General features: G+C 41.4%; 1 protein-coding gene across 2 annotated transcripts in view; it reads left to right on the top strand.

Moving 5' to 3' along the window:
• Window positions 1-5,550: 5,550 nt before the first annotated feature.
• Window positions 5,551-22,871, top strand: part of IREG3 (iron-regulated protein 3) — a 56,800-nt gene continuing 39,479 nt past the window's right edge. Inside the window, exon 1 of one of the 2 annotated variants that reach the window (XM_087666397.1) lies at window positions 5,551-6,086. In XM_087666397.1, coding sequence (XP_087522523.1) covers window positions 5,899-6,086 — 188 coding nt within the window. In that variant the 5' untranslated portion in view covers window positions 5,551-5,898. The remainder of the gene's footprint in view (window positions 6,087-22,871) is intronic. The other variant, XM_087666396.1, reaches the window with a different exon arrangement.

Raw genomic sequence — 22,871 nt, 5'->3', positions numbered from 1 at the left:
GATGCATATTGTAGCATAGAGAAATGTAGATTAACATGATGTCAACAAAATCAATCCACCTTGCATTCAAAATTTTATTCAGGACGTGCAAATATGGTTACAACTAATGATGGTTAGAATGTCATTTCTAGAAGATCGGTTGGTAAGCACATTTTTATTCTGTCATCATTCATTGGAGGGCCTTGATACATGTACAAACTATACCAAGATGCTATGGAAATTGTTTGTAGCAAGGGCAAGCTTGATTTTTAAATGCATTCAAGTGTAATCCAAGGTGGGTGGAGATTAAAGATACATTGTTGCATGGAAAAATTGTGCATGATAGGCTTGACTTGACCACTAGACTTTTCTTGTATAAATATAAGGATTTTATTGATACTCTTGTAAAGAAAAATTTGTTTGTTAGGGCTTGTCAGTGTTGTGGAATTTCAAAAATAGGGCTCGCCACATTCTCATACAATGTTGATCTTGCAAGTTTGTTTATATGAGGAGGAGTGATGGCAAATGTATTTTGGTTAGAGATGCTTACCTTGACAATCATTGGGCTATGCCATATAATCCTTACCTCTCTCAAAAATACATAGCTCACATCAATGTGGAGGTTTACTCTGCCATACCTCTTGTAAAACCTCTTTATAAATATGTGTACAAAGGGCATAATCGTGTAACGGACAAGATTCCAATATGTAGCAAGTAATAGAGCAAATGCACAAAAAGATCCTAAAGCAACTAACAACATTGACTAGATTCAAATGTCCCTTGATACTAGGCATGTTTCTACTTCGAAGGCGTGTTGGAGGATCTCTGAATATAAGTTGCACCTAAAAAACTAGATGTGATTTGTTTGCACACACACTTACAATAGGTGAAAATGTGACAACCTTTCATAACATGATGCTATTAGAGAAGTAGTTGCAAATGACATCATCTATCATGCACCTTTAACACAGTGGTTTGCATGCAATCAAACACATCTAAAGGCAAATGTACTACTATATCATGAGTTTCCTTTGCAACGAGGTTGGAATTCTATAAGAAAACCTTGGACTAAGCAAAAAGGGGGATGTTTGTGGTTGTATTTTTTGTGTGCCACTATCTACAAATGATCTCTATTCTTGAAGAATGCTTCTCATGATATGCAAGGGTTGAAACTCCTTTGAGGACCTCTAAACAATGAGCATGGTACTATATCCTCCATCAAAGAAGCTTGCATTGCAAAGGGCTTACTAGAGAGTGACCATGAGTTGTATATATGCATGGAGGAAGTTCTTATGGTGCAAACAAGAAAACAATTGTGGGCACTTTTTTACAACTCAATTGGTCTTTTGTAATCTTATGCGAGTAGGACAATTATGGAATCGTTTTAAATTTGACATGAAAGATGATATTTTGCATCAATTGGTTTCTCCACATGGCCATGATCATGCTACTAGGAGGTAACCTTTAATTTGGGGCTCATGCACTTGGAAGATAGAAAGTTTCCTAATTTCAATGCTTGGGAATCCTTTGATTCAAGAAGAGCTAGATATTGACATTGAATGTTAGCAAGGCATCGCCTATTCAGTGGAGTCTAGTTCAAATGACTATTAAAGGAAGGCGTTCTTGGATGTGCTTGAGAGACTATGAACTCATCACGTATGGTTGCAAAAAAAAAAAAATGGATGGTCCTAGTGGTTTGGGGAAAACATATTTGTATAATTGCTTATTGGCAAGGTTAAGAGGAGTGGAAAAGTTGTCCTAGCAACTACATCTTCTGGAATCGATGCATTGTTGTTGCTAAAGGGACAAACAACACACCAAGATTTAAGATTCCATTAGAGCTAAAGAGTACATCCTCTTATGATATTCTTGTGTAGGTCAACCAAGTTGTTGTGATTTTCTTGTCTTATAATTTGGGATAAGGTGTTGATGATGCATGTGAGGCATTGAATATAACTTTGCATGATATCATGGAGTGAAGTAAAATTTGGAGGAAAGACGATACTTTTTGGGACCCTATGCCCATTTCCAATATAGTCCTTGCCACATTTGCAAATATGATACCTTTGAGCAACAGAAAAGATGATAAAACTATAGCCTCTCAAAGGCACTTGCCTTCTTGGCGTCACTCGACAAGATGTGATAATTTTGACATATTACGTGTAGTTTTTAAACAATTTGTATGTTACTATAATTTTTAAAACAAATTTACATTGAATTCAATCTTCAAGCTACCTTTTAAATTTGATGTTACTATTAGTGTGGCTCCCAATACTCTCGAGAGATGCCAGTGATAATTTGTTTTCTCTTTTCCATTTTTAGTACAAATACATTTCTGATAAAGGGAAAAGTCCATTCAATAGAATATCAAAACAAAGAGGGGGACTAACAAGCATATCTAGCCTACATGAAGCTTCCTAGAGCAATGGATGCAAGCACACATTTAGGGTCTCCCTCAAGTATTCATAGAATTGAAGAGAAAGTAGAAATATAGGCTAATTGTTGTGGAACCACCCTTAAGTGTTTGTCCAAAGACATACGCACAAAAACTACATACTTGTATGATGTTGCTTGAGAAATAAAGAGTGCACATGTTTCCCTCCACATTGTCATCAATGAGTTGCTATGAGCTGAAGGATGCAACGAAGGCTACATATGGAATAATAAAATCGTTAGATGATGCACTCAAAGAATTTACTTCCCCTTTTAGGGGAGTATGATGTGAGAAACTCCATTGATTCAAGGAGCATTTTTAGTGCGACATTCTGCAAATTTGAAGAACAAGTGTCATATAATGCATAAGGAAGTGCCATCTCTAAGGATGTTTGTTACTAGGTTCAATGGAATGTTGACAAAAATGGGCCATTGCAACATGCCACTTAAGCAATAATATAGGCACCTCATAATATACTTTTCTCCTTACTTATATATTCACCGAATCAATTCAACTATTCTACTTTTGAATTTTGTAACTATGTTGGTGTTCTCCTAATATTGAAAGTATGGTGCTTAGAAACTTTTCTTCTCTTTGTAAAATAAAGACTTCCTTTCTTTTCTTGTTGATTTTAATATAAAACTATTATGATGAACTATAAATATGCCTCACATGGTTTTTTACAAACTGGTGATCTTGATTCGTAAATTGTTCATTGTGGATTTTTTTTCTAAATTAGCTTGTGATGACATTGAGGTTTTGATGGGTATGTGTAACTAAACTCTTGTATTTATTATTTGACCTTTCTTACTTTCTTTTACATTACTTCACGTATTCAAGATCGCTCCTTTTTCAATTGCTTCTTTGAATGTCTGCACCCATGGAAAGTCACATATACTTTCCCACTTCAAAATCTCTCTTTTCTTGCAAGAGTAGTTTTCTTCTATGTTGATAGATCCCATTATGCATACAAGGCTTGCTTGTGTTGTCAACACTTGCCTATTCTACCATACATTGATTCTTTGAGTCTAGCATCTGTAGAGATTTAGTATTGGAGTTTTGTCTAATGCTTCTATGTTTTGGTACCTTTGGATGCATTTTTTTATTAAAAAAACATGTTTTTGCACATTGTTTCATGTTAGGAGCATCATGAGTTCATGGATCTTTCATGCTTAGCAAGGCTGCATCAATTACACCTTGACATAATTGTATGCAATGGAATAAAGATTCATGCACCTACTTGTAATTCAAGTGACTATGGCTACACTTTCTCGTCAACGATAAATTTTCTTTTATGCAAGTCTCCTATTGATAAGTGGTTTATGTGGTCTTCTCATGTAAAAGCAAATTTAGGTTGGCCAAAGTTGATGACCTTTCACGTAAAATTTTTTGGTGCAAGCATCGTCATTGCACAATGTCACTAGTACTTAATGGTGTCAAATAATGCCCATTTATAGGGGGGAAAAATCTGTTGATGCTCCATTGAAGCCTCCTTAAGGTTATAGCATTTTAGTACACATTTGGTTTTATATGATGTTGGTCCATCTTTATGGCCCATTTAATATTTACATTGTTTTTATTTTAAATGTGTTCTTTACAATGCGTTTTCAAAAAGTGCATGCAATGATCTCTTTGAAAAATGTTCCCTTTTTCCATTGGCAAAAATTATGCCTTTATGTTCATCCAATTTTATAAACCTTAAATTAACAATTGATTGTTTTTTTGCACATGTAGCATACCATTGATTAGTTCTTTTGTTGAGCATAAGGAATCTTAGCATACTAAACTCTTGTCATTACAATGACTTGTGCAAATACTAAAAAGCATATTAAAATATTGCAACACTTCATGAACAAAAGTTTGTCTTTAGCATGCATAGTGCATAATTGGGTAGTTTTTTGTTGAGCAAAGAGAAGCTTTGCTGAAGAAAATGCAAAGTGAGTGAGGCTTAGACTTGCGAGCTTTACAATGGCACCAAATGCACAAAGCTTGGTTAGACAGGTGAGCTTGTGTTACTTTTGTTGATATATTTAGGGAGTGCTATGCCTTTTCAATTGAGGGTCTTGAATGTGTTTCATGTATGTCCATGTGGTAGAGGGAGGGAGTTTATCTAAAAGAAAATAAACATACATGAGTGAGCTGTATCCATCACAATACATTTACATGTGCATGAAAGAAGAAATAAAGAAAGTTATATTAACGTCTTCTAAAGACCAAAACTGGCCTATGAGACAAACTGTGATACAACTGATGAGGTCCAGCTATCCAAAATAAAAGTGCTGAATGAAAAACTAAAAACTGGAAACTGAAAATACAGTGCTGTGAGTGTGATAAGTGTCGTGTATGTGTATGTGCGTATGTAGCTTTGGTACTCCAGATAATGGCTACAAAAGGGGAACAAATGTCGGCTGTGATAAAGTGGTGCGATGTGATAAAGTGGTGCAATGGCATCAACATGTTTGATCCATTGATGAACTACCTACTACCTCTAGTTGAGCTTTATTGATTTGTGGATCTAAGCTTTGTTGCTAAAATTGTAATACTCATTGTCTGTGATGTGAGTGAGTTGTTGTGTGCTAGCTTCTTGATAATGACATAGTTGCACATGCAACGACTCTATTGTGTGAATAGATTCCTTTTGTTTGGTTATATTATACATAGTTAAGAAACTTACGGTGGATGATTGTTCAAAAACACTCTCTTGCATAATGTATACATCTCACAAGATTGGCGTGTCCTCCATCTATTCTTGCAGAGAACATAATGATTACCACTTTGGAAGAGCTAGAATTCTAACCTTGTGTCAGGTACGGGTCAAGGGATAGTCCTAGGTAGACAATTTCTATGCAACCGGTGCAAGAACTCTATTTAGAGATGTTTTTCCATCTAGTGAGACTTTCGATAGACTAGGTGTGTGCTATGCAAAGTAAAGCAAAGTGCGGCATCAGTCAATGATTTTAAGTGAGAGGTGTTTGTCAATCTAGCATACAAGCAGGCTAGACCATAACACAACTGAGAGAGAGAGAGAGAGAGAGAGAGAGGGGGGGGGGGGGACACCCATTGGTTTGGCATGGCAAGGGCCTCTTGGCTTGCAAGGGAAGGGAGCCCACACTCCTCATGTGTCTAGTCTCCACCTCTAAAACTATTTGGATACTACGATAGACAAGGCTTGCCTGCGTTGAGAAGTGGTCATTATCCGCTGGAAGGCAGGCCGACGTGGTGCAGCGATGGCTGCTTGATGAGAGAGAAATAGACAGGAAGAAGAGAAAAGGTTGGATGGCTGGTCTCGCCGCCAGCGCCACCCTCACCTCTTCTACCACCCCATCGTTCTCCATCTCCATCGCCATCGCCATCCTTTGAGGACTTACTGGTCGGAGCACGAAAACGGGAAAACTCGCCCTTGGCCGCATGATTTCTGCAACTAGCCTTGCGAGGGAGAGGGAGGGGGTCGCGAGGAAGAAGCAGGGCTGCTTGCTACCGCCAGCATGGCTTCCCTCTCCTCCTCCTCCTCCACGTCCACCACCTCCTCTTCTTCTTCTTTTTCTGCGCTCTTCGGTATCCCGCAGTTATCCCCTCCCTCCGGCACGCGAGCGTTTCTCCCCTCGCTTTCCTTCTCCCCCAAAATTTACAGGCGCTCTCGAGGTCATCGTCGGCAGTTCTCTAGGCCTCACTGGTATGCGATCAATCCCTGCCTTCCTTTATATCCATTGCCGTTTTCATTCGACAATGGAAATTACTAATTCTCCAACAAAGTAATAACAGTGAAAATACCGGAGTGAAGCTTTACTTGGTCTAAATAACAAATAGTGGAATATGCTTCAGTCTTTTCCTGTTTGTGAAATGGTTTAGCTAGTCGGGTTCTCATGGATTCTGAATCTATTGAAAAGAGTTTACAAGTTGGTCATGTTATCAACCCGTCCTGAAATATCTTTGTAGCGAATACAATTATTTATCAAAACACAACAGATTTATATGCAAAAATAGAACCCAGCCACTTGTAGCCACCTTCTCATGATGCATGGATGGGCTTTCATTGATACAAGCAGCACCAGTTGCGATCAATTATGCAATTCTGGGATGCTAAGTTCTTGATGATAGACATCCACCTTATACTGGTCAATCTATCCCAACTCGGAGTGATGAAGTGAAAGCAATGAAGATACCAGTTTTGAATGGGATATGATATCTAAATAAATTTCATCCCTCTAGTGCACTGTCTCATCATTGCATCCTCATCATGTAGCGCAGCCATCTGAAATGCATCTCGTCTAATAAGTATGTGTACTTTGCTTCTATCCCTTCCTCCGCCGTAATTACAGATGGAGCTGCTGGCCCCAACCAGGAAGGGAATGGAACTCCATCTGTTCCAGCCACCAAGAAAAGTCTTGTTGGTTCTATCACTTGAGTGGAACAAAAGCTCTTGGCTGATCACCATCCCCTCTAAAAACCTCATCGAATGCTATGGGCCTTGAGGAAGAACATATGCCTCTGGTGGCAGATTTATGGATTCATTTGTGGATTACTGAAGGCAGCAAAAAGCCTGAGGGGAGTCTTCTAAGCAACAAGCAATAAATGCGTTAGTGTTTATCTCAGCGCTTTCCAGAAGGCTTTGTTGATGGAATATGCCATCAAGCCATGACTTCATTTGGGAGACACGGAAGAAGCCTTGCATAGGGTGTAGCTTTGGAGAACAATAGCAATGTTCTAGAGGGAAGGAGAAGTTTGGCTCTAGTAGGGGAGGGACTCCAAAGCTTTTTAATGTGAAAAAGGAGAAGCAAACAGTGAATTATGCTGCTCTAAGTGTAAGGAGATGGGACATTGGATTAACAATTGCCCTACCACAACAAGGATGGAGTGAAAACTTGCCAAATGATTCCACAAGTTAGGAGATGTAGATGCCATCAACACTGATGACGATAACTTCTAGAATGGTTGTGAGCTCTTATGGTGTCGGCTAGTGTCGTGGCTTGGTTCTGTTAGAAGTGTGTCTTGTGTGGTCATCTCCTGCTTGTGAGCCTCAGTTTGAGTTAAACGAGGTCATTAGGAGCTCTAACATTGTCTTTGTTTGTCATTATATATGTTTTAGACACTTTAGATGGAGGACACATTAGTGTATTTCTTTTTGTGCACTTTTGGCTATTTTTAAGGGGTTTTGACCACATTTAGGGTTTTTCCTCTTTTTCGCCTACATATAGGCAGCCTGTCGTCCCACATTCATTATCCATTATCCATCATTGGTCCTTTGTGATCAGCCAGGCGTCCTCATTCTCTCATCCCCTTACTACCATCTCGTGCCCACACTAACATGTAGAGTTGTGTGTTGGGGCTGACCATTGTAGCCTTGTACTTTCAGCCATTGCAGTCACATTGTTCCTTCTCTCTTCTGCATTCACTCTTTGTCTCCTTCTCTGCGTGTTCAGAGCATGGTATTAGAGCCTCGTGTGGGAGCTGGAGATCTCAAAGAGGAGCGTGCTGTCCGTGATGAAACTTGCCAGGTGCCTTCTACCCGTGCTACCCGTGCTGCAAGTCTTGTGTTGGGAGTCAAACATGGTAAGGCGGCTTGATTCCAGCCCTTGACTGTTGCATTTTCCGGGCCAGATTTTTGTTCTTGGCCTCAGGCAGCTTTTAGCAGGCTGGGCCGCTTCAATCTGCACCTGGGAGGTTGGGCGACCTATTTTCTAACCCTTCAGGAATAGGCCCTGCATTGCCTACATTTTGTGCAGGCAGCCCTTGTATCTCTGCATTTTGTGCAGGCAGGTCATTGGTCTTCCTAGGCAGCTCTTTTTAGCTGGGTGACAATGTTCTCTGTTGGGCACCGTGTTTATAGGTGGACGACATCCTTTCTTTGCTGCATTTCAAACTGTCTGGTTTTTTTTTTACCAAGGCGACTTCTTTTCAGTGCTGGGCAGCCTCTTTTTCAGGCCAACAATAGGGTAGATTTGTGTTTATTGCAGGTACACCATTTTCGGGCACTCTTGGTACATAATTAGCCCTTGGATTGGCTGCAATTACAGACTAAAGACCTGTTTTCCTCTGCATTTATTGCTCCCTTTCTCTACTCGGCATTGTGTGCTCCCTTCGGCATTGGATACTCCCCCTTTATCTTGCCTTAGTTAGTTTTCTCCTATACTATGGCAGCATCTTCTTTGTTTTCTTGCAGATACTTTATTGAAGGACATCTATGGTTGACATGTATTCTATGGGGGACTGTGTGGTTCAAGATCATTCAGGTTGACCACCATCTTAATTCTCTTTTCTATTATATTCTTCTAGGGCTTCTAGTTCCTGATTGGCATCGATGGCATCTCTTGAGCAAGTGCTAGTCCTACCCTCTCTCTCTGCATTCGACAAGTTGGATGGGATGAATTATCCTCTATGGTCGTGTCGCATGGAGTGTCTCCTTGATGTTTGTGACCTTTGGGATTTTGTTACAGTCCCTATTATCCGACCTATCATGGATCCTGGTGTGACCGCAGATTTTGTAGCTTTATGGGATCGGTTGAATGCCAGAGCTTGCTCTTCTCTCCTTTTGAGTTGTACAGATTTTGTGCTCGTGCGTTGTAGACATAGAAATAGGGAACGGTCGTTCCGACCCGTAGGATCGGTTTAATGTGTTCCAGACCCTTCGAGGAGATGAAATGGCTAGGGAACGTTCCTTGCCGTCCCCAAGGCCGTTCCCTACCGTTCCTTGTTGTTCCCTGTTTGAAACAGCCCTTCTAGGCCTGTTGAACAAAAATTTACATTTTTTCATGTTTTTTCTTTTTGCTTGTATCACACTCCTTCTACCACATGTTCACCCATCTCCATTGCCTAATGTGCACACACTAATCTCTCTCTCTCTCTCTCTCTCATTGAATATTCAAAGTGTCAAGATAACCCACAAGCCAATCAGGAGTCTATGCAAAGTTCAAATTTGATGCATTATAAACTCTTGCAAATCACAATCGAATTTCAGCGTATTCTCAATTCCAAGGTAATCATCCATTTATATTGTCTAATTTCAAGGGAAACTAGAATAATTGGGGCAATTTAGAGCAATTTGGAGCTATGGGGGTAATCGAGTCAATTTTGGGACATTCGGGTCAATTTGGAGCATTGAGGGGTATTGGGGCAATTAGAGGGACATTCTTTGGGGCAACTTGGTCATGCAGGGCATATTTGGGGCACTTAAGTCATGTGCCATTCCCCCACCTTGGACGTTTCCCCCGTTCCAGGGGGTCTCGTTCCCGTTCCACGTTCTAGGTAACTATGGCTGCAGAGATTTAGAGGAGATTGGTATCTCTTCTAGATCTAGACATTTGGGCATTGCTTATCTCTTGAGTTGAAGCTACAATAGCTCTGTGTCGTAGATTCCCCTATGATAGGGCTCACTTTCACAGGATGGAGGAGATTCAAGATGAGCTTTGATTCCTTGGTATAGACATTTCTTTAGAGAACCTAGTTGTGACACTTATGTCATCGACGTACGATGTGTTCCACATTATTCTTCTTACTTCCCATACAGCTGGGAGACCCTTACTTGGGAGGTGCTAGTCTCATTGGTGCTTGAGCAAGATGCGTGTCATAGTGTGCCAGATTCTTGCGTAGTGTGTGCACATGGCCGTGCTTATGCGACTTTATCTACATGTATAGAACAAGCCAAGTTGAAGAAAATGAAGAGGAAGAAGTTGGAGTCATCTTCGGCCTCTGATATAGCTTTTGTGGGGAAGCGTAGAGGATATTCCATGTGTCCACATTGTGGGAAGACCTTGTGCCTTGAGGAGAAGTGCTAGAGGATATACCCTCACCTTCGTGCGGGAGCGAAGGGTGGATCTACATGAGAGCCTTGGTCTACCTTTGCTTTGTTACCCACCATTTCCATTGAGTTAGTGTTTCTACACATTTATCCGGTGGAGGAGTCTGTTTTGACTGTCTTCTCCTTTGAGCAGCCTTCACTCATTGCTAGTGGGGACTTGAGTCCTATGATTCCTTGAGGTGATTTGTTACAAGTTCTTTGTTCGTTAGAGTGTATTGTCACTATTGATGAGATTTCTTTGGTGCCTATTAGTGGTGTTGGCACCTTGCCTCTTTTGTTTGACCATCCATTGAGCTCTGTTTGTGAGGCCCTATATGTTTGTGACTTGGGCTTCCCTCTCCTCATAGTTTATGCCCTTTCTAGACTCGAGACTTGCATTGTCTTCACTGAGCCGACTGTCTTTGTTTGGGATTCTTCTACAAGAGCCACTTTTGTGATAGGTCAGTAGGAGTGGGGGCTATCCATGCTCCATTCCCCTTCCTTTGTGCAAGGTCCTTCAAGGCAGCTTTCTAATGTTGCACTCATTCCCGATTATGCACCATTTATCCCACAGGTTCCATCCCATCCCCCACCATCTCCTTTGGTGGTTCCCTTTTACCTCCCATTCCTTTCAGAGGGGTGCAATATTGGTGATGTGGCTATGGATTTCCTAGCCCTTTGTGTTTTAGAGCGGGCTTCTTAGAATCGTGGGAAGTTTCTTGGGTCTCTAGTCTACTTTGGGCCTTTGTTTTATGTGGCTACCCATTTTCTTTGTCATCGAACTACCATTCCTTGGTGTTTGGCATGTTGAGAAACCCTTCACTCTTCACCCGCAGTTTCCGTTTTTGCATTTAGGGTTTGTATTTAGGGTTTGCAGCCCCAAAAAGGGGCGCCATCCTAGACTGATTGTGCCTATTTATAGGCCATTCTTTCATTCATTCCTCACGGCTAATTCATTCAATCTGTCACCTCTTCTCTCCAACCTCTCCACTACCCTCACACCCCTTCAGGAGGACATTGCGGTTCATGGTTCGTGGCTGTCATTATCATCTTCCTTGTGCTACGGCACCCTTGTTCCCTTGTATCACATTCACTCCATGATTCAGATCTTCATCATTTCATTCATCAAAGTTTCTTCTCTCTTCTCTTCTCTTCTCCATGTTTGCCGAGTTTACTCCGTGTTCCTCCCTGCCAAGCCTACTGTCTTGCTGGTATGTCATCTTTTGACATGGTATTAGAGCTAGATCTACTCAAACGGCGGCAAAGATCCTCCACTCCAGTGAAGGCAAAGACCGGTGGCGGGTTTGGCATCCACTTCTCTTCTTCTTCCACTGCATCATAATCTCGTTTTTGCAGATTTCAGGTGTTTCAGCTTGCTGCCCACACCCCGTTCGTGGAGGATATATCAGCCGAAGCTGTCCATTGCTGTTTCCATCAGTTTGGCGCCTGATTTCCAACCCTCTCCACGCATTTTCCCCTTCAGGCGGACATTGCGGTTCGTGCTTCACACTGCCCTCACACCCCTTGAGGCGGACATTGCGGTTCGTGGTTCATGGTGGCTAACCTCTTCCTTCTTCAACAAGGCACACTAGTATCCATGGCTTCTTTACCAATAGATGACTGGACTATTGGGTGCTCCTACTGTGGCATCACCGGACACACCACTGATGCTTGTTGACTTCGACCTTTGCTCCCCACCCCCCTGAGTATATGTGTCTTCCACCAGGCACTCCATGTGCTCTCTCTCCTTTTTGGGCCACAGAGAACGTTCTGCATTGGCTATCAGAGTACTATGCTTAAGGCAATAAGACGCATCTGATGCGCACTAAGTCCTTTCGAGCACATGGAAGATTAATTGGCGCTACGACCTCCTGGCGATCGTCGCAATGCCAATGACAGTCTTCTCCCAATTATTTTCAGGTACAATGGCTTCCACGACCTACGGATCTGCAGTCCGCTCCATCGAGAGATAGTGATTGTTTGATACCATCTCCTCATCAGTCTGCTCCTTCAAGAGACAGTGGCTGCTCGACTCCTTCCTCTTCTTCGGCTACCCAGTCTGCTCCACTGAGAGACAGCTATTGTTGCCCACCTCTTGCCCATTTTGAGCCCCACCCTTCCCCACCCTCGACTACTTAGGTTCAAGAGGCTAACTTTGGGAGCTCTTCGGCGCCCCAGATACCTTCTTCGACACAACTGGTGGCACTTCCTTCGTCATCAGACATTTCGAAGTCCATGATCCATGAGCTTTTGGATTCCCTATCTTCTTCAGAGGGGGATGTTATTTCTTTGCCCTCAGTGGGGGCATCTACTTCTTCTTCGACTTCAACGAGGGCCCCTCTACCTCCCACCTCAGAGGGGGAATCTACTCCACACAAAGTTCTTCACCCATCCTCTACTTTCTTGGGGTGGCTGTCTTTGACTAGTTATCTCTTCTATTGATACCCAGGATCTTCAGGTACCACCTAGATCGGGACCTCGAAGGTTCAGCTGCGACTTGGTGACGAGGCCTTTGTATTCCTTTCAGGATGGATGCACGGAGCTAGTGGCTTCTTTCCCGAGGTTGAGTTTCGGGTTCTCCAGTTTACTTTGTCTAGTGTTCTTTATTGCGGGTTTCCTTTCCGGTGGAAATCTTGGATCTTAGGGATCCTCTACATCTTCTTCCTCCTCCTCTCTTCTTGCCTTGGTCACTTGGTCAACATGGAGCCACCTCCCGAGATCGAGTACAAGCATATCCCTATGGTTCTCGTCACCACACAAAGTCTGACATTCTTTCTATGCATTGCATGTTTTCATCATCTTTGTACTAGGGCACTTGGGCAAGTGAACAATTTCTCCACGAGGGACACTGTCCAAGTGGCAACTGCTGCATGAGCATTCTTTAGCATAAAGCATTGCATCTCCACCTCACTCTTCTCTTGTTCCCCTTTTTGGGCCTGAGAGGGGGTGTTGAGAAACCCTTCACCCTTCACCTGTAGTTTGCGTTTTTGCGTTTTTGCGTTTTGCGTTTAGGGTTTGCAGCCCCAAAAAGGGGGCGCCATCCTAGATTGACTGTGCCTATTTATAGGCCATTCTTTCATTCATTTCCTCACGGTTGATTCATTCAATCCGTCACCTCTTCTCTCCAGCCTCTCCACTACCCTCACACACCTTCAGGAGGACATTGCGGTTCGTGGTTCGTGGCTGTCATCATCATCTTCATTGTGGTACGGCACCCTTGTTTCCTTGTATCACATTCACTCCATGATTCAGATCTTCATCATTCCATTCATCAGAGTTTCTTCTCTCTTCTCTTCTCTTCTCCATGTTTGCCGAGTTCACTCCGTGTTCCTCCCCACCAACCCTACTGTCTCGCTGGTATGTCATCTTTTGACATGGCCCTTGTTCCTTGGTGTTTCTATGTAGCTTATGGCGCCTTCGATAGTTCCTCACTATTGTCTCATAGTTGGGTTCGAGGCTTGACTCACCCATTCTTGATTGGAGTTTTTTGGAGTGTTCCATTCGAGACCTCTCCATTTCCATTGTCCTTTGGTGGCCTTCCATTTGATTGAATTTTTATATGGAGAGGGGATCTTGCTTCTTGGTTGGCTTTCTTCATCGACGCAATGGCACTCTTTTTGCCACCCTTGAATTCGCATCTCCTTTGGCCTTTCGCCACATCTAGGATGTGAGAGGGGGTGTTAGCAGCTGTCTTGTGTGGTCATCTCCTTCTTGTGAGTCTCATTCTGAGTTAGACAAGGACATTAGTAACTCTGACATTGTCTTTGTCTGTCATTTAATGTGTTTTAGACACTTAAGATGGAGGGTAGATTAGTGCATTTCTTTTTATACACTTTTGACTATTTTTTAGGGCTTTGACCACATTTAGGGTTTTTCCTCTTTTTCGCCTATATGTAGGCAACCTGCCCTCCATCTTTCGTTATCGATTATCCATCATTGATCCTTCCTGATCAGCCAATCCTCATTCTCTCATCCCCTTGCTACTGTTGGGTGCCTACATTGATAGGTAGAGCTGCATGTTGGGGCTGAGTGTTGCAGCCTTGTACCTTCAGCCATTGTTACATTGTTTCTTCTCTCTCCTACGTTCACTCTTTGTCTCCTCTCAGTGCTCACTTTCCTCTTTTCATTGCACGCTCTCACAAGTTTTTCATTGTATAACAATGGTCTGTGCACTAACTTCTTTGAGAACCTCATTTATGATATCTCAGAAAAACTCAAGCACTCAAGCTGAGCACAACACTTATAAAGGGCCCCATTGTAGTTGGTTAGGCTTTAATGCCAAAGCAAAAGAGATGGTCACCATACCTACTAGTTATGGGGCTGCGAGATGGACATCTCATTTGAGGGTTTCTAATGTATCAAGATGCTCAAAGTTGGGCCACTTTCTTGGGCTTATCTCATCCTAGGACATTATCTCAGCTATGGGATCATTGCATGGGATGGATCATTTTGTTCATAGTGTGACTCCTCAACAATTGGACGGGGAGTTCACAATCTCACAAGGAGAGGCATGCTCCATTCATCTCCTTTCATCTCTATTATTAAAGAAATGCAAGCTACGAAATGGACGGATTGCCATGATGGTGCATGTGCAGAAGCTTTTGGCTTACTATGTTCAAAAGAGGATCCTAAATTTTTACAACATCAATCAATGACTTGTAATTGTAAGTTTAGAAGCTCATTTTTTGTCTGTAAGACACTAGATTCAAAATGCCTAGTTTACAAAAAGATAAGAGAACCCAATGGCTGGAGATGATCCTCAAATTTTATATCACACCAACAATAGGAAGATGCGTGAAATCATAGAAAGAAAGGTGTGCAAGGCCATTCCCTTATTGACATTGAATATTCTTCAATCATAGTAAGGACAACATCCTGTTTTGTCATACGCAAGAATGCACGAAATGCTTGAAGCAATGAAGCAAACTAGGTCTTTCAATACACAACAATGCAAGAAAAAATCGAGGTAATAAAGCAAACTAGATTCATGCAAGGAAGTAAGAAATGAATGGTAGATGGGATCACATCTAGCTTAAGAACCAGAGAGAGAACTTGTTATGATACACAAAGTAGAAAAGCAAGGGATATGGGCAGTCTACAAACTAGGTAGAGCCAACATTGTAGAGCTCTAGACGCCCAAAGTGGAAAGGTAGTGATCATCTGCTAGGAGTATTTAGGTGGATTGTGTGGTATAATATATTCTCATATTATAATGATAGGATAATTTGAGTGTTTTTTTTCCCATTTTAATTTTCAATTTTATTATGCCTTTTGGCACTTAAGAGTACAAACTTTGATGCATCTAATCTTGTGCTATGCAGTGTTTTCCCAAGGTTGGAATAGGCGAAACCCATGTAGAGATTGGTCATGGTGAGAGGAGGTAAATGCCAAGAGCCTTGCTTGTGGTGGAGGAGCATGTTGATGGATGTGTAAGCTATGTCCTCATGGCCGAGAGAGCAGAGCCGATTAGGTGCACACTTACTTTTTGGGGGAGGAAGGAAAAGAGGGGTGCTTTTGCATATGATTGATGCCTTATAAGAGACAAAAGCTTAAGACGTGTGCAGCATGTCAGGATGCCTTGGCTTGATTGAGGTGATGTGTGGCCATTGATCCTACCATATGTATTGCACAGTCAGCCAACAGATGTATCCACATTGAGGTTGATGACAACTATAGCCTTATCCTCCCATGTCTAGAGCACATTTGTGTCATGTGATCGACTGCTACACCTTGCATATGATGACAGGGAACTTTTGAGGATTTGTGGGATTTGTAGGAGAAGACCAATGCCATTATTGCTTGCTAGTTCTGCATTGGTCACATTGCCTTTCATATTGCAAGGTAAAATTGTCAAAATAATAAGTTTATCTATCGATGGATAAAATTTTCATGATAATTTGATCCTAAGAAGATTGCTAGATATGGTATGCAAAACCAGCCTTCTTATATCCTTGAACATCTAGATGGGTGCTACTAGCATTGGTCATTGTGGTCATGAATTGACTTAGTGCAAATTCATTGAGAACACATTGGGGATAGGGTAGCTAGGTCCCATTTATAGGACTCAAGGCCCTATTATGGATATTATTATTGTGTGATCGCTACTCTTGGACTCTAGGCATGTAGACTGATGTATCCATACACCGAGATGCTGTGTGCTAGTGGTATGGGATACCATTCCTTGGGATGTACTTGTGACCTAGAGTGTTGCTAGCTCCCAGTCTCGAGGGTGAGCCCATTTGGCTCTATGGTTGGGAGGTCAATATGATGTCCGGACTCTTTTATCGGTGGAGATAGCTTGTGTTGTGCCTCATGTGTAGGTTGGATTCTAGGTGGGTGTTTCATTGGTATCAAAGTATCAGCTTGCAATTTGGTGCAAGATAGGATGATGTGCTTAAAACCATCTTCGATAATGGAACTGTAATGGTGCATACTTCACAAGTACTCTTTTATCTCGTTTAGGGTGGTGTGGGACATTGCTAATGGGAGAGGCATACATGGGGGGTATGTGTTGTAGATGTCTAATGGTGGGTATAAGATGGTAAGTTTCTTATTTGGTACTTGTGTTCGGATTTTGTGTTGGGGCGATGCATGCGTACAAGTATCTTTGGTACTATTGATGATTAGGTTTGGAGAGCTACTGCTTTGAGAAGATGGTGGACCATGTACCATAGTCAGTAGCAAGGATCTTGTTGCTTTGGATCGCATTAGATATTTTATTTTAATATTGACATTCGATACTCATGTGACAACTAATTTTAGTGTTAGCATAACCTTTAAAGTTAATGTGCCATTAACATTTGATGTTAATGTTGTTGATATCGATGTTATGATCACGCTAACTTTTAATGTTAATCTCCTAGTTACCATTAATTTTAAGTCACACGAAGAGAGAAAGAATGCCATGGAGAGAGAAGATGGTGTTGTGGAGAGAGAATGAGCTTGAAGTATAGTCATGGAGAGAGAGAAAGACTACAATTGTGGAGAGAGAAAGAAAGCTTGGTTGTTGTCGACTCCACATTGGAGTAGAAAAAGAAAATTTTGTCGTCGAGCTCAAGGGAGTGAAAATGCAGTCCATGGTTGTCTTTTTCACAATATATAGGAGATATTGACGATTGCAAAGGAAAGTGTTAAAATGGCCCAAGATCATGCCACGTTTTATGTGAATCAACATCGTACTCCTTGAGAGCTCCAATAGGGCATGTAGATTTACCTTTTAAGTCCCAAAGAACTCTGATTTGAGGACTATTGGAAAGTGCTATAAATTATCTTCAAGGTATTATGTTCCTTTCCAAAAGATAACTAGTGCATCCTACGAACTTGATTTACCTTTGAATATCCGAGTTCACCCTGTGTTCCACGTTATTCGTTTAAGAGAATGATTGGGGCAAGGTGAATTGTGATAGAGGAAGTTGTGCGGTTTGAGGATACTGCTTAATATATTCCACTTAAACGGGACTTGGTTCTCAACCATAGGACTAAATGATCGTGATGAATCATTTATCTGGAGTATTGGGTCAAGTGAAAAACCACTCAAAGGCTAGGGCTACTTGGGAGTCGGTTTCATTCGTTAAAGAGTCGTTTTCCCTTCTTCATTCATATAAGGATACTGTTGAGGACAACAATCAATTATAAGAGGAGAAGTGTTACATTTTTGGACATTCGAATGGATTCTAGTAGCATTGGTCTCAACGGTCATGAAGTGACATTTGAATGGACACTAGTAGCATTAGTCACAACAATCATGAAAATACTGAGAATTTCTAGATTTGTTGAGAGGAGAGAGAACGAACAGTTGGTGTGAGAAAAGGTCTCCAATAGCAGTTGCGTGCTGATCAAGAGTCACAAATCAGGTGGTTTGTTGTTCAACACCCCATAAATGTTGTCGCCTTGTGGCTAGCTGCTTGTCACTCATTGGGTTGTGTATTTTTAATGCTTTTCTTAACATTTGGCTTAGATATTAATTAATGTGCAATTGTGAGTTGCATATGTGATATGCAAGTTGGTTAAGTCACAATGATGGGCCAAGGTGAAATGTTTCTCTAGGATCCAACGTGCACACGAGACATGACGCAAACAAACTCATAATAAAGGTACTAGACATGAGACTTACCTTCTAGCCATAGATCCAAACAGGCTCATCCCGAAGCCTAGGAGCTAGCAGTACCTCGGGTCACGATCACATCCCAAGGGTTGTTGTCCCATACTACCAGCCCACACCACCTTGGTTTACAAATGTATCAACCAATGGGCCAAGAGTCTAAGAGTTGTGATCACACAGTTGATGTACACAATAGGGCCTTGAGTGCTATAAATAAGACTTGGCTACCCTAAACCCGAAGTGTCCCTAGTGCAGTCACATCAAGTCACTTCGTAACTACGGTGATCAGTGCTACTAGCACCCATATGGATGTCTATGGATGCAACACTTTTCTCCTTATGAATGATTGTTGTCCTTAGTAATATCCTCAAGGACGAAGTGAGAGAAACGACTATTCAATGAATGTATTGACTCCCAAGTAGTTTCTGAACTAGACTTTTTTTTCACTTGACCAAATACTTGGGATGAATGGTTTGATGTGATTGTTTAGTCGTAAGGTCAAGAACTAGTTTGGGTTCAAGTGGAACATAACAAGCAATATCCTCAACACGTGGAACTTTCTCAATCGGGACATGAAACCAGCCTTCCTTCCGTGGATGGGTGGTAAATCCTTGATTACAACTTAATTACAATAGCAAACAATTAATGCAAATCTGAAAATATAATTTTACCTACTGATCTTGGACAATGCACACCCGATTGGCCCCAAAATTGGCGCCTCTTTCAGTATTTCTTTAGCTTTCTTGAAGAAGAAGTTGATTTACAATGGGATTCTCTCGATCCCCTTCGCAATCCAAACTCCCCTTGCTGTCCAAAGTGACCAACAAGTCTTCAATCTATTTTGTCCCTTGATTTGGGCACTTAATTGGCCTTCATCCACTTTATGGACGATGGAAATGCCCCAAATTCAATATCTGGCTAGTCCTCCACTTGAATTTAGCTGAAAGTCACCTTCAGCTCTGAAAAATCCAAGCCTTGGAGTTTCCAATTTTTGGCACGCTTCCCGAGGCTATTGCCAAACCCTAATTTTTGTTGTAAATAAGGTTTACAACAGAGAAATTTGCAATTTCTCAGCCTCCAAGGGTTCAAATGCTGAGATCTTTGGAGCAAGACTGTGAAATGGTTGGGAGATGAGAGAGAAAGCTATAGAGAGAGAATTGAGAGTTTTGTTGCAAAGAATGACTGAAAATCGGTCAAATGCAGCTGCTGCCTTGCCACAATAGCTCGTAGAAGCAAAGAACTGAAGAAAATCAGTCATTTACTGATGCTATCCCATCTCAATAGGCTATAGATGCTGTCACTTGCTGTTGATTGGTCTTCTCCTGCCCTTGGTTGTCTCAGAAGGTCCCCCAATGGCTGCAAATCAGACCAGCAGCATCTCCTCCCTCTCTCTTGCAGGCTGAATACACTAAAAATGTTTCTCTCCAGCCTCTAAAGACGTTTTTCAGTCTTGCATGATCATTTTTGACAAGTGGCAGCCTTTTCAAATGGTTTTTCCAGCCTTATCCATAATTAAATATTAATTTTCAGTCTTTAAATATTGAAAATTAATCTAATAATTATTTGGGTGCCCTAAAAAATAATTTGACTAGCCAATAATTAAATTGGTTAGGCAACTTCCATTCATGAGTGTCTCTGCGCCATCTTTGACCATTAGATTGGTGTTAGGTACCATTAAATGCCACTTCTCTAGTGTCACCACAACTGACACTTATGGCCAAATGAATGACCTAGGCCAACAATTGGCATTAGATATCACCAAGTATCTATGCGACATAACTTATAGCAACTTTTGCCTTTGATATCCCGTGATTTTCTTGGGTTCCGGGCTCGTAAATTTATTTTAACCCCAGTTGCACCTTACATGCGCAACATTTACTTAATCATGTGATTAAAAATTAATCCACATGTTAAGTGAGGTTTTAAAAATAAATGTCCTCATGACAGCCCTCCCCCTTGAAATCCTTGCAATTGTCCTTGATTGCATTACCAAATGCATCAAAAGTAAAGTTTTACACTAGAATTTTCCATAGGGCATCATAGTCAACACAACATTGTGCACTGCTATTCAACCATTTCATATGCCCAAACATATGCTGAAAATTACTAGCCAACATACATAGCATAAGACTCACAAAGAATCTCAAAAACATTGCCAGATTATCATGTGACATGTCTATTTCTCATGAGCTTAACTCATCTGGCAAAACCAAATCATAGCATAGCATAACCAAGCATAAACCATGGCTAAAACATCAATGAGATCGTAACATATGCTGTTGTCCATGGAACTAGATGTAAACCATTGAAAATGAGCATAATCTGATCATAAACTGATCCCTTGCTGATCTGAGAACTGATCATAAACTACTGCAAATGTGGCCTCAAACTGATCACAGACTCATTGCAAAAATTGACTAGCAATCAATGCAAAAATTGATCCAAAAAGTGATCGTAAACGGTTCTCAAGCTAATAAAAAACTAAGCTAAAACTGATTAGAATTTTTGTATCAAAATTGAGGTAAAATTCATGCCAAATTGATCATAAGCTAATGCAAAAGTATAGTTCCAGTGCCTGGGTGAAATACTCATCTGTATACATCTCACACTGAGTTGGATGCCATGAAAGAGCAATATGTTGCTGATTCGAACTTTGCTAATGTTTACGATCAACTTTGTAATGGCCAAAGGCATGGACTCTTTGTGTAAGAGATGGATTTTTGGGTGATGTATGGACAACTGTGTGTCACAAAGCAGTTAAGGCCTAGAGTTATCGCTGAAAGTCATGCTCCTCTGTATGCAGGACACAGAGGTATTGATGCCATGGTCAAGGCAGTGGAGCATTTCTTTTATTGGCCAGCTTTGAGGTATGATGTAGAACAGTTTGTTAAGACATCTCTTGTATGCCAAAAGGTAAAGCATGATAGGCAAAAGATGCCGGGTTTGTTGCAGCCCTTGTCTATTCTAAATAGGCCTTGGCAGAGCATTGCAATGGACTTTATTTTTTAGCTTCCTAAGACACCTATAGGGAATGATGGGATATGGACTATCATTGGTAGGTTTAGCAGACAAGCCCATTTCATTCTGGTGAGGAAAAAATTAAGGCTAATTACATGGCACTTCTTTAAGTATCATGGTATGCGAGAGTTGATCATTAGTGATCTAGACCCCCGGATGACCAGTTTATTTTGGAAGGGCTTGTTTTTGTAGCTCATCTTTAAGTATCATGGTATGCCAGAGTTGATCATTAGTGATCGAGACCCCTGGATGACCAGTTTATTTTGGAACGGCTTGTTTGAGAATATGGATACCACACTGAAATTCTCATCATCCTTCCATCCGTAAACAGATGGTCAGTCTAAGGAAGCAAATTCCATAGTGTTAGATCTTTTGAGGTGCTATGTTTCAGAGCACAAGACAGAGTGGGAGGAGTATTTTCCCTTGGTTGAGTTTGCTTATAACAACACAGTGCCTAGTTCTACGGGCAAAGCTCCATTTGAGGTGGTTGAGGGTGCTAAGAAGGTATCACCTATTTTGCAAACTAAGGATAAGATCTTTGAGGCTGATCGTTATGTGGAAAACTTGGATGTAGCCTATGCAAAGATAAAATATGCATTTCAGAGATCGCAAGAAAAGCAAAAGAGGGCAGCTGATCGCCACAGACGTGCTTTGCAGTTTGCAGAGGGTGATTATGTATTGCTATGTTTTGAAAAGGCAAGGCTAAAAAAAAGTAAATCCTTGATTACAACTTAATTACAACAGCAAACAATTAATGCAAATCTGAAAATACAAATTTACCTACCGATCTTGGACAATGCATACCTGATTGGCCCCAAAATTGGTGCCTCTTTTGGTATTTCTTTAGCTTTATTGAAGAAGAAGTTGATTTACAATGGGATTCTGTCGATCGCCTTTGCAATCCAAACTCCCCTTGCCGTCCAAAGTGATCAACAAGTCTTCAATCTATTTTGCCACCTGATTTGGGCACTTAATTGGCCTTCACCCACTTCATGGACGATGGAAATGCCCCAAATTCAATGGTTAGCTAGTCCTCCACTTGAATTTAGCTGAAATTCACCTTCAGCCTTGAAAAATCCAAGTCTTGGAGTTTCCAATTTCTGACACGCTTCTCGAGGCTGCTGCCAAACCTTGATTTCTACTGTAAATTAGGGTTTACAACAAAGAAACTTGCAATTTCTCAGCCTGCAAGGGTCCAAATGCTGAGATCTTCGGAGCAAGGCTGTGAAATGGTTGGGAGATGAGAGAGAAAGCTGTAGAGAGAAAATTCAGAGTTTTATCGCGAAGAATGACTGAAAATCAGTCAAATGCAGTTGCTGCTCTGCCACAACAGCTTGTAGAAGCAAAGAACTGAAGAAAAATCAGTCATTTACTGATGCTGCCTCATCTCAATAGCCTGTAGATGCTGTCACTTGTGGTTGATTGGTCTTCTCTTGCCCTTGGTTGTCTTAGAAGGTCTCCCAATGGCTGCAAATCAGGCCAGCAGCATCTCCTCCCTCTCTCTTGTAGGCTGAATATACTAAAAATGTCTCTCTCCAGCCTCTAAAGACGTTTTTCAGTCTTGC

The sequence above is a fragment of the Lygodium microphyllum genome, chromosome 25 (assembly GCF_053477565.2).
Source record: "Lygodium microphyllum isolate KBCC chromosome 25, Lygodium_microphyllum_v1.1.10, whole genome shotgun sequence".
NCBI classification, from domain to species: domain Eukaryota; kingdom Viridiplantae; phylum Streptophyta; class Polypodiopsida; order Schizaeales; family Lygodiaceae; genus Lygodium; species Lygodium microphyllum.
Note: the sequence above shows the minus strand (reverse complement) of the source record. Positions and strands in the feature narration are given on the sequence as shown.